This window comes from Dasypus novemcinctus, chromosome 10 (assembly GCF_030445035.2).
Source record: "Dasypus novemcinctus isolate mDasNov1 chromosome 10, mDasNov1.1.hap2, whole genome shotgun sequence".
Classification (NCBI taxonomy): Eukaryota; Metazoa; Chordata; class Mammalia; order Cingulata; family Dasypodidae; genus Dasypus; species Dasypus novemcinctus.
The window spans coordinates 102,257,689-102,270,250 of NC_080682.1; the positions used below are offsets into that span (position 1 = coordinate 102,257,689).

Below are 12,562 nucleotides of genomic sequence, written 5' to 3' on the forward strand. Positions count from 1 at the left end.
AAGCGGACTTGGCCCAATGGATAGGGCGTCCGCCTACCACATGGGAGGTCTGCGGTTCAAACCCCCGGGCCTCCTTGACCGTGTGGAGTTGGCCCACGCGCAGTGCTGATGTGTGCAAGGAGTGCCCTGCCACGCAGGGGTGTCCCCCGCGTAGGGAAGCCACGCGCAAGGAGTGCGCCCTGTAAGGAAAGCCGCCCAACGCCAAAGAAAGTGCAGCCTGCCCAAGAATGGCACTGTGCACATGGAGAGCTTTCACAACAAGATGATGCAACAAAAAGAAACACAGGTTCCCTGTGCCACTGATAAGGATAGAAGTGGTCACAGAAGAACACACAGTGGGTGGACACAGAGAGCAGACAACTGGGGAGGTGGGAAGGGTAGAGAAATAAATTTTTTTTAAAATCTTAAAAAAAAAAAACATTCTTTAGAGATCACTCTTGTCATTATTGGCCTGTGGATAGGTCAGACTAACCAGACCCAGGTACAAAAGCCTGTGGCTAATTCTACTTCTTAATCATCTTTTATTGAATTCTCTTTCCTGGTAAGAATAACTAACTTTCCCCACCTATTCCCTTCTGAGCATAGCTTTATTTATTGGTTATAACTTACTTGTCCAACTAAGCTGAATTTGGCCGACATACTGAGATGAAATAGTTGTCTGAGGTTCTCTGTGCTTTTTGTTTGAGGCTGAGGCCTCCTTTCAGGGATCTCTTTTCTTCCTGTGGTCCAAGATCTGGAATATGCACAGCACTTGCTTTCTGTTTTTTGGAGGTGTTTCTACAATTAAGGAAGTGAAAAGTAACTGGATTTGCTCATTAAATCTTGAACAAAGAGTCTGATGTCCTCATCTGATGTGAGAATAAGGGATTCTGGTGGTCCAGAGGCCCCTGAGGCCAGAGCTTCTATGTCAGCTCTACTAACCTTTTTTCCCTTCTCCAGGTTGGTTTATAAGTGGTTCCTGCTTATCTACAAAATCAGCTATGCCACTGGCATCGTTGGCTACATGGCTGTCATGTTTACTCTCTTTGGTCTTAACTTATTATTCAAGTGAGTACCTTTGCTTTTGCTTATTGCTGGTCTTTAGGGAAGAGAGGCTGGTGAGGTATACCTTCCTTCGGGCTATAAGTCTTGGGTATTAACAAAGAGGATGTGACACCAAGGATAGGGAACCTGGGTTGTGGAAAGATAGAATGATTGTGCTGGCAAAAAGCAAAAGAATGTCTGGTTATATTTTCCACTATCTTATTTTTTAATGGAAAAGACAATGTAAGAAAAGAATAATGATTATAGTCAGTCACCCATAACCCCATCACCCTAACAACCATATCCTTGTCCACATGTATATTATTTATTGCAATGTCCAGTCTGCCAGAGCGGTAGTATATTCAACTATACCAGGGGTCAGGAAACTAGACTCCTCAAGCCAAATCTGGCCCACACCTGGTTTTAAAATTAAGTTTTACTAGAACACATTGTGCTTCTTTGTTTATGTATGGTCTCTTGCTGTTTTTCTGCTAATACAATAGTGTCAAGTAGTTGTGACAGAAACCATATGGGCTGCAAAACTTAAAATATTTACTATCTGGTCCTTTATAGAAAACATTTGTTGACACCTGGACTAGACAGTTGAACTCTTTTAAGTATAATTGGTCACACCTGGCAACAGATCCACTTAGAAGGATATAAGACAGGAAACACAGCAGCGCTTCTAGGAGTCTTCTCAGTAGTCCCAGGGTACCATGACAGCCAAGGTGTGTGGGAATGAGACCACACAGATGGATTCAAGAACCACCTTGGCTTAGAAGTCCCATGCCCCTGAAGGGACACATGCATTTTCAAGAATGAGCCATACTTAGGGAAGTCAAAGGCTGTATATCCCACCAGCTATTTATCAGTTATTCAGTTTTCCCAATCAGATTCAGCATCCTAATCAAAAATCACATTTAATATATAAGCATCGTTGCCTTGTAACACAGCTGACTTTCAGCCTGTCAGTTTTCTACGAAAACAACTGTAGGAAGTTAACCCATCAACATTTTAAGTCCTGCCCCATTATTGGGCACTTAGGTGGTTTTCAGTGTAGTACTATCACAGATAACACTGCTCTGTTGCTTCCTAGGGTATATTCTCAGGAGTGAAATTTTGGCTCTTGGTTCATATTGTCTTCTGTGCTCTTTGTGGCTGAAGCTTTCCAAATGATTTTAACCAGATAATAGGTTTCCCCACAATTGAGACAGAAGCCAAGAAATCTTGGGCTCTGGAACTGGAGGTATAGTGAGTAGATGGGGCAGAAGAGGCTAGAAATGTGGCTTCTTGGCTGAGGTAATTGTGTCTATAGGCTATGGAAGATGAAGAATCCTCAACCTGGGAAAGTACTGAGGCTTAAGTGATTTAGGATCCAAATTTCAGTTCATGGAAGGGATGACCACTGGCCTCTTCCCCAAACCTAGGACCACTATAGGCAGAAGTCTCTTTGAAACTAAAATGAGTTTATTTTAGAACAAGTAAAAATAGGACCTACTATATAATGAGAGGATACCCATAGAATTTTTTCTTCCAGTGCAGTCTGAAAAAATAAACAAGCTCCTGAAAGGTTTGGAGGAATCTACCAGTGTGGAATCTAACATCTGTCATATAAGAAAACCAAGATATTTTCAGGTTGTTTTCTACCTAGCCTATGTGGTTTAAAAAAAAAAAAAAAAATCAACATTCTGCATTATTTTTAAGATGTTTCTTCCGTAATTACTATTTCTTTTTACCTGCCTAAATTATGCAAGGAGGAAAACATAATTGACATTCTTCACTATTTGTTATGCTACTGATTAGGTTAATTGGCATAAGGTCAATCCTGTTTAGTCAGTGGGTTAAATGTTACGAGGGTGATGAGCAAATGCAACTTATGAATATACTTTACGATTTTAAGTGAACAATTCTTTGTACAAATATTTAAACAAATGTTTCTTGTAATAAACATTATGGACTCAAGGTTGCAAGTTACTAGTTTTTAGAATTGTTAAAATGAATCTCCTAATATTACTGGAAAGATTTTTATCCTTAGTAATAGACTAGAACCAAAATTTAACTTTGATAACATAATACAGAATGTGTATAGCTGTTACTTAAAATTTTATGGTAAACTATATATAAAAATATTTACTAACTTTCTTACCTTTTTTTCAAAATCTGTGATAGGCAAACATTTCCCGTAAATGTCCAAATAGTACATATTTTAGGCTTTGCAGGCCAAAAGGCAAAATTTACAATATTACATAGGTACTTATATAACGAGAGGAAACTTTTGTCCTTTCCCACCTTGTTTGTTTGAAGTGGCCATTCTGGGTTCTGTGCATGCTTCATATTTAGTTGCCATCAGCTGAGACAGTCTCTGATGGAGGAGCCTGACAAGATGGCCACATTTTTATTCTCTGCTCCAGTGACACACAGATCCTTTTCTCCTTCTGGAGCATTCATCCATTTCAACTTGGGTATCTGGCTGGAGATGAAGTAACTTAGTGAGTTGCCAATGTCCAGGCAGAAATTCCAGCACATGGTCCTCAGCAGTGCCCAACATGTCGGTGACAACCGGTGTGAGTCTTTGGCAGCTTGTGAGGTGGTACTGGCAACAGGGTGAGAAATAAGAGCAGAAAAAGGTACCCTGGCTTGGTCCCCACAGCCCATAGTGCTAGCCTGCTCAAGCAATACCAACAGGCCATATGAAAACAAGGAACAGGCCAGATTTGGCAGTAGTTTGCCAACACTGCTCTAGCCATGAGCTTTAGGCCCTGCCTTGTGTGTCCCAGAGTAGTAATCCAAAGCAGTTGTGTCTCAAGGCAGGCCTAAATTACCATGTGCTTCCCTTACAGGATCAAACCAGAAGATGCCATGGACTTTGGCATTTCTCTCCTCTTTTATGGCCTGTACTATGGAGTTCTTGAGCGGGACTTTGCAGAAATGTGTGCAGACTACATGGCAGCTACCATAGGGGTGAGTTCACCTGGGCTCTAATACTGCCTCCTGCCACCACCAAAGAGTTCAAGATAGTATCATTTGTATGAGAAAAGACACTGACGGGTGAGAGAAGCTATATAAAATCCTTCATGTTATAGGTATGCATGGAGACTGCTTCTTAAAACTTATAGGCCAAATGAAGGATTTTGATTTTTAGGAAGCTTTTGAAGTATTCTAAGAGAATAATGTTATCAGATTTACAGGTTGTGAAGATCATTCTTTCTGCTGTGTAGAAAACAGATTGAAGAGGGTTCTATGGATTAGAGTGGGACATTTACAACTATTTCAGAGACTATTGGGAAGCGGATGTGGCTCAAGCAACTGGGCTCCCGTCTACCATATGGGAGGTCCAGGGTTGGACTCCCGGGGCCTCCTGGTGAAGGCAAGCTGGCCCATATGGTGAGCTGGCCCAAGCAGAGAGCTGACCTGTGCGGAGTGCTGGCCCACAAGAATGCTGACCCTCATGGCATGCTGGCCTGTGCAGGTGTGCTGACCTGAGTGGAGATGCAGCAAGATGATGCAACAAAAAGAGACACAGAGGAGAGACAATAAGAGACACAGCAGGGAAACGGATGTGGCTTAACCAACTGGACTCCTGTCTACTGTATAGGAGGTCCAGGATTCAATGCCCGGGGTCTCCTGGTGAGGGCAGGCTGGCCCACAGAGCGAGCTGGCTCACGTGGAGTGCCGGCGCATGTGGGAATGTTGCCCTGCTCAGGAGTGCTGGCTGACACTGAGAGCTGGTGCAGCAAGATGATGCAGCAAGAGACACAAAGGAGACAAAATGAGAAGACATAGCAGAACAGGGGAGCTGAGTGATGCAAGAGAGTAATTGCCTCTCTCCCACTCCGGAGGGTCACAGGATAGGTTCCTGGAGCTGCCTAATGATAATACAAGCAGACACAGACAAACACACAATGAATGGACACAGAGAGCAGACAATGGGGGGGTTAGGGCAGGGGAGAGAAATAAATAAAATAAATCTTAAAAAAAGAAAAAGAAAAAAAGAAAGACACAGACCAGGGTGCTGAGGTGGTGCAAGAGATTGATTGCCTCTCTCCTACTCTGGAAGGTCCCAGGATGGGTTCCTGGTTCCGCCTAAAGAGAAGACAAGCAGACACAGAAGAACACACAGCAAATGGACACAGAAGGCAGACAGTGAGCACGAAACAATGAGGGAGTGGTGGGAATAAAAAAATAAATCTTTAAAAAAAGGAAGAGACAATTGCAGTAGTCTAGACAAGGTGAAGGTAGCTTGGATAAGGGTAGGAATGATGGAAATGGAGAGAAACAGGCGTATTTGAGGAATATTTTGGAAGTAAGTTTAACAGGACTTGGTGAGACGTTGGTTCTGGAGACTTGTATTAGTCAGCCAAAGGGGTGCTGATGCAAAATACCAGAAATTGGTTGGTTTTTATAAAGGGTATTTATTTGGGGTAGGAGCTTACAGATACCAGGCTATAAAGCATGTTACTTCCCTCACCAAAGTCTATTTTCATGTGTTGGAGCAAGATGGCTACCAATGTCTGTGAGGGTTCAGGCTTCCTGGGTTCCTCCCTTCCAGGGCCTTGCTTATCTCTGGGTTCAAGTTTCCTTTCTTCCCAGGGCTTGCTTCTTCCTGGGCTCAGTGTTCCTCTCTTCCTGGAGCTGGTTTCTCTTTGCTCTGTGAGCTTGCTTCCTGGGACTCCAGCTTAAGGCTTCAGCATAAAGCTCCAACATCAAAACCCCTCAACTCTGTTCCTTGCCATGCCTTTTATCTGTGAGTCCTCACAAGGGGTGGGGTTCAGTACCCTAATGATGTGGCCCAATCAAAGCTCTAATCATAACTTAATGATGCCCAGGTACAGACCAGATTACAAACATAATCCAATATCTGTTTTTGGAATTCATAGCCATATCAAACTACTGCAAGACTGCAGGGATGTACCAGCTGATGATGTAACTAGAAAATGACCTTGAATAAAAGGGTCAACTCAGACCAGCAGAATATCTCAGTCTACATATAATACCAGGAGTTAAAAATGCTTTTTGACCTGCATAAAAGGGGGAAATGGAAAGGACAAATGAATTTATATGGCTATGAGTCTCCAAAAAGAGCTGGGAGGTTATCAGAGGGGTCACCCTTATGCACAACTCAGCAGAGTCCTAGAGACAGATAAAGTAGATACAACCTCAGGTATTGGTTCTTCTGAGGCTACAGAGACCCACAGTTTCTATGGTCATGGCAGATGGAGTTCAGTGCCATGTCAGTTGGCCCTACTTTGGAGTTTGTGTTTCTGTGTGATGGAGCTGGTCTTAGATGTGGTCTTTGTTCACAAGCCTCTCCTGTTACTTTTACTGGATCTGTAGTTGGTGCTGGGGTTTAGTGTATACCCAGGAGACCTGAATCTCTGGACTAACCATGTGATAGCCAGGCCCTGAGCCTCAACAGACTTGCAACTCCTACACTCTGGTTTATTGGACTTACCCCACTCAGCTAACATGGAGGTGAAGAAAGCCAACCACCACACCAGGGAGCCAAGAGTACCTACAACTGAAAGCAGGAGAATTGTATCCTGCATCCATGTGGAATCTAAGCCCCCTCTTGATATAGATATGGAGTGGACACAACCATTCCAGGGTCCACAGATGGAGGAATAGAGTATGGATTAGAGTGGATTTACTGGTATTCTATTCATGAACTATTGTGATTAGTAATCGAAGAAAATGTGGCATTGCTGTGGAGAAAGTGACTATGGTGGCTGCTGGGGGTAGGGAGTGGGAGGAAGAGAAGTGATCTAGGGGCATTTTCGGGGGTTGGAGTTGTTCTGGGTGGTGCTGCAGGGAAATGCTGCAAGAGGACTAGGTAGAGACTATGGAGAAATTCTTCAAGCTTAAAATATGACTGAAGTAACAACCAATGTAAGACACCCAAGCTTATTGTTCAAGTAGCTATCTCTAATTCTAGCTTCAGCAAGAGACCTGGTAGAAAAATTTCTTGAGGGAGTACCTCAAACCCAGCTTTTTAAAAAGAAATTTTTTTTTAAAGTTTTATTCACATTCTAAACAGTCCATCCAAAGTGTACAATCAGTGGCTGTCAGTATAATTACAAAGTTGTACATTCATCACCACAATTTTAGAAAATCTTCATTGCCCCAAAAAAAATCCCATTCCTCTTATATCCCCAAATAAATTGACACTTAGCATTGGTATATTGCCTTTGTTACAACTGATGAAAGATTGTTATAAAGACTTACTATAATATTTCTGTTAACTATAGTCCATAGTTTACATTAGTTTTATTTTTTTCATATACCAGCCTATTATTAATACGGTATAATAGTAACATACATTTGTTCTAGTTCATGGAAGAACATTTCCTGTATTTGTACTGTTAACCACAGTCATCATCCACAACAGAATTCATTATGTTATACCGTCTCAACTTTTACCTTACAACTTTCCTTCTAGTGACATATATATGTGACCCTAAACTTCCCCTTTCAACCACAATAATACCCATAATTCAGTGTTCACAATAATATGCTACCATCACCTCTATCAATTTCCAGACATTTGCAATCAACCATATTAAAAATTCTGTGCAAATTAAGCATCATCTCCCCATTCTCTACCCTCATTCTATCTCTTTGTAACCTTTACTCTAGATTTTAACTCTATGAGTTTACTTATCATAATTAGTTCATATCAGTAAGATCACACAATATTTGTCTTTTTGTGACTGGTTTATTTTACTCAACAAAATATCCTCTAGGTTCATCTATGTTGCATTCATCAGGACTTCATTGACTTCATTCCTTCTTACAGCTGAATAATATTCAGTAGTACATATAGACCACATTTTGTTTATCCCTTCATTGGCTAGGTTATTTCCATCTTTTGGCAATTGTGAATAATGCCACTTTGAACATCCTTGGGCAAATCTATGTTCATGTCCCTGCTTTCAGTTCTGAGTATATTCCTAGTCACCAGATTGCCTGATCATGTGGCAATTTTATGTTTAGCTTCCTGAGGAACAGCCAAACTGTCTTCCACAGCAGCTGCACCATTCTGCCTTCCCACAGGTAGAGAATAGCTGTTCCTATTTCTCCGCATCCTCTCCACACCTGCAGTGTTCTGTTGTTGTTTTTATAATAGTGGTCATTCTAAATAGGTGTGAAATGATATCTCATTGTAGTTTTGATTTGCATTTCCCTAATAGCTAGTGTTTTGAGCATCTTTTCATCTGCTTTTTAGCCTTTTGTGCTTCCTCTGTAGAAAAGTTCAAACCCAGCCCTTGATTCCTTATATTCTTTTTCCCTTTATGTGTTCTCATTAGTTACCCCTTAATGGGATAACTCCTCCATGCTCTCTCATTAACAGGCCCAAGGAGAAACCCAGGTAACATCCCTCTACCTCTTAGAACAGGATGGTAAGGATCAGTCTCATAGGACTTTATTGAAGGGTTGAGGATGATAGCAGGTGTCTTATTTTGCCAGACTGCTATGACAAATACCACACACTGAAGGAAGTAGGTAACCTTGTATTTATTTTTTAATTTTACATTCCAATTGTTATTTAATTGGCTTAAATAACAGGCATTTATTGTCTCATGGTTTTGAAGGCTACAAGTCCATAAACAAGGCATTGACAAGGCCATGCTTCCTCCCTGAAGTTTGTAGCATTCTAGTGCTGATTTGTTGCAATCCTTTGGGTCTCTTAGGGGCTTACTCTCTGTCTCCCTTCACATTGTGAACCCTCTCTCCTTGTGTCTTCTGTTCCAGTTTCAACTGATTTCTGACTTCTTCCCATGTGGCTTTCTCTTACTGTCTGAATTTCTTCTGCTTATAAAGTCCTCCAGTGATATGGATTAAGGCCCACCCTAATTCAGTTGGGCTACACCTTAACTAAAAATAACATCTTCAGAAGGTCTATTTACAATGGGCTCACATCCAGAGGAATGCAGAATAAGAACATGTCTTTGCCAGGGTACGTAATTCAATCACACAGTTGGGAAAATAAACTTTGAGTACCTGAATGATGTTGATAGGATTTGCCAGGCTACCTATTCCCTTCACTAGGTGAATGGATAAATAAAATGTGGTATATCCATATGTTAGAATATTATTCCATGATAGAAGAAAGTAGTATCACACAAAAAAGTCTCAATAAATTTAAAAACCTAAAATCATACAAAGTATCTTCGCCAACTGGAATGAAGCTGGAAATCAATGACAGAGAAAACTGGAAAATTCACAGATATGTGGAACTTAACCAGTACACTCTTAAATAACCAATGGTTCAAAGCATAATTCACAAGGGAAATTAGAAAATATCTTGTGACAAACAAAAAGAACACAACATACCAAAACTTACAGAATGCAGCAAAGTCATTGCTCAAGGGGAAATTTATAGATCTAAATGCTTACATTTAAAAAGAAGCATTTTGTAGTTTTTTCTCTTATGGATCTTATATATGTATTGTTAGATTTATACCTAAGTATTTAATTTTTTTGGTGCTAATGTAAATGGTATTGTGTTTTTTAATTTTACATTCCAGTTGTTAAATTGTATATATGTTACTAGAATTAAAAAAAAAAAGCCATTAACATAGGACTGTATAACACAACCCTATTGTAAATGATGTACTCCTGTTACTAGTACAATGTGAATTTTAACAAATGTACTATACTAATTCAAGGTGTTAATAACAGAGTGGCATATGAGAACTCTGTTTTTTATGCATTATTTTTCTGTAAATCTGCAACTTTTCTAATAAAAAAAATTCCAATTGTTCATTGCTGGTATACAGGAAAGCAGTTGACTTTTGTACATTATTCGTGTGTCCTGTAACCTTACAATTGCTTATTAGTTCCAGGAGATTTTTTTGTTAATTCTTTGGGGTTTTCTACGTAGACAATCATGTCATCTATGAACAAAGACAGTTTTATTTATTTTTACCTAATCTGTTTATCTTTTATTTCCTTTTCTTGTCTCACTGTGTTAGCTAGGGCTTCCAGTATAATGTTAAATAGGAGTGTGTGAGGAGATGTCCTTGCTTTGGTCCTGATATTAGGGGGAAAGCATCTAGTTTCTTACGATTATGAGTAATATTAGCCTGTCTTGTGCTCTGTATCCCTGATCATGGATCAGGTAATGGAGTTTTTCTGAACCAAGTTAGCTGTTTGTGGAGGAGTCACTTCTGCTAGTTAAATTGATGCAACAAACCTGATAAAAAGAATTCTAAAAGATTGCAGTGGCAACAGCAGTAGAATTTTCTATAATGGATTTCATTGGCTTCTTTGTGAAATTGATCCATATCCTTATTAATAACATCACTGTTGATGGCTGAATACCTTTTTGGAAGAATCTGTTTTTCATTTTGGGAATTTGTAGGCAAGTGAGGATTTGAGAAGCTCATGGAGTAAAAATTTGTATAATTTGTTTTAATTTCATTTTTTTCTTTCAAGATGTTTTCTGTTTCTAAATTAAAATATTAAAAAAAAATAAAATCTAGGTGTAGATTATTTTGTAGATGTTATGAAGTCGAGGAAATAACTTCCCCTTGATTTCTGTTTGTGGTCTTTTTATCACAAATGGGTATAGATTTTGTCAAATGCTTTTTCTGCATCTATTAATATAATTTTTCTTCTTTAGCCTATTGATATAACATTAATTGATTTTCAAATCTTAAACCTGCCTGGCATACCTGGAATAAATTCTACTTGGTTATGGTGTATAATTCTTTTTATACATTGTTAGATTCATTTTAATAATATTTTGTTGAGGATTTTTGCATCTATGTTCATGGGAGATACTAGTCCATAGTTTTCCTTTCTTACAATGTCTTTATTTTTGGTTTAAGGGTAGAGCTGAGCTCACAGAATGAATTAGTAGGTATACCCTCTGCTACTATTTTCTGGAAGAAATTTTAGACAGTTGGTGTCGTTTTTCCTTAAATGTTTGGTGGAATTCATCAGTGAAACCATCTGGGCCTAATGCTTTCTGTTTTGAAATGTTAGTAATTATTGAGTCAATTTATTTGATAGATATAGGCCTATTCAGATTATTTATTTCTCCTGGTGTGAGTTTTGGTAGATTGAATCTTACAAGGAATTGGTTCATTAAACCTAAATTATCAAATTTGTGGGTATAGAGTTGTTCATAGTATTCCTTTACTATCCTTTTAATGTCCATGAGATTAATAATGATTGCCCTTCATTTTTGATAATAATAGTAGTTTGTCCCTTTTCTATTTTTGCTTTTCTTTTTCTAGTTTCCTAAGGTAGAAGCTTAGCTTATTGATTTTAGATCTTTCTTCTTTCCTAACATATGCATTCATTGCTATAAATTTCACTCTAAGCACTGCTTTTGTTTCCTCCACAAATTTGACAAGTTGCATTTCTTTTTACTTCGTATAATTTCTAGACTTTTATATTTAAGATGTATTTCATGGCCCAGAATGTGGTCTGTCTTGGTGAATGTTCTATGTACGTTTGAGAAGAATGTGTATTCTCTTCTTAGATGAAGTATTCCATAAATGTCGATTTAATCCTGTTGATTGATGTTGCTGTTTGATTTAACTATATCCTTATTGACTTTCTTCTGCTGTGTGTTACTTACTAATAGAGGAGTGTTGATATCTCTAACTCTACTAGTAGATTCATCTATTCCTCCTTGCAGTTCTGTCAGTTTTGCTTCATTGTATTTTCATATTCTCTTGTTAGGTACATCCATATTAAGGATTGTTATTTCTTTTTTGGAGAATTGACATTGTTATCATTATGTAATGTCTCTCTGTCCCTGATAATTTTGTTTGCTCTGAAGTGTGCTTTTTCTGAAATTAATATAGCTACTCTAGCTTCTTTTCAGTAGTGTTAGCCTGGTTTATCTTTCTCCATCTCTTTACTTTTACTTTATGTGTCATTAGATTTAAAATGGGTTTCTTATAGACACTGTGTAGTTGGGTCTTGTTTTTTATCCACCCTGACAATCTCTCTTTTAGTTGGTATATTTAGACCATTCACATTTAAAATGATTATTGATGTAGTTGGATTAATATCTACTATATTCATAACTTTTCTATTTGTTGCCCTTGTTCATTGTCCTCCCTCCCTCCATCTGCCCTTCTTTTCTGCCTTCTCTAGTTTTAATTGGGCATTTTATAGCATTACATTTTCTTTCCTCTTTTAGTGTATCTTTTTTTTTTTTTTTTTAGTTAGGCCAGTAATTTATTCAGGTAGGGAGGGAAGAGAATTGGAGAAAATAATAGAGCAGGGGTCCCAGGTAGAGAGGAAGGGGATGAAAAGGGATAAATAGGGCTGATTTATGGACTACAATTCCCCATTATAGGTTATAAATGACCAATTTTACTTGCGTGGCCACATGGCAGAGGAAAAATGGCAAGAGCGGCGCACAGAGGGTAAGAACAGGTCCAGAGGCAAGAGAGCAGGGCACCTCAATTATACTTTTTGAAAAAAAATTTGTAGTGGTTGCCCTAGGGTTTGCAATATATATTTACAACTTTAAATCCACTTTCAGATAACTCTTACCACAGGTAGTGAATGCAGGTAC

The 12,562-nt window shown here is 38.9% G+C and overlaps 1 protein-coding gene across 3 annotated transcripts in view; it reads left to right on the forward strand.

Annotated features, from left to right (window-relative positions):
- Positions 1-12,562, forward strand: part of LOC101414826 (E3 ubiquitin ligase RNF121) — a 113,806-nt gene that overhangs the window by 67,998 nt on the left and 33,246 nt on the right. For all 3 annotated transcript variants that reach the window (XR_011649957.1, XM_058305883.1, XM_058305882.1), the window contains exons 5-6: positions 940-1,047; positions 3,864-3,984. Coding sequence is in view for 2 of the 3 variants with exons in the window: in XM_058305883.1 (XP_058161866.1) it covers positions 940-1,047; positions 3,864-3,984 (229 nt within the window). In the remaining variant the exon portion in view is untranslated. The remainder of the gene's footprint in view (positions 1-939; positions 1,048-3,863; positions 3,985-12,562) is intronic.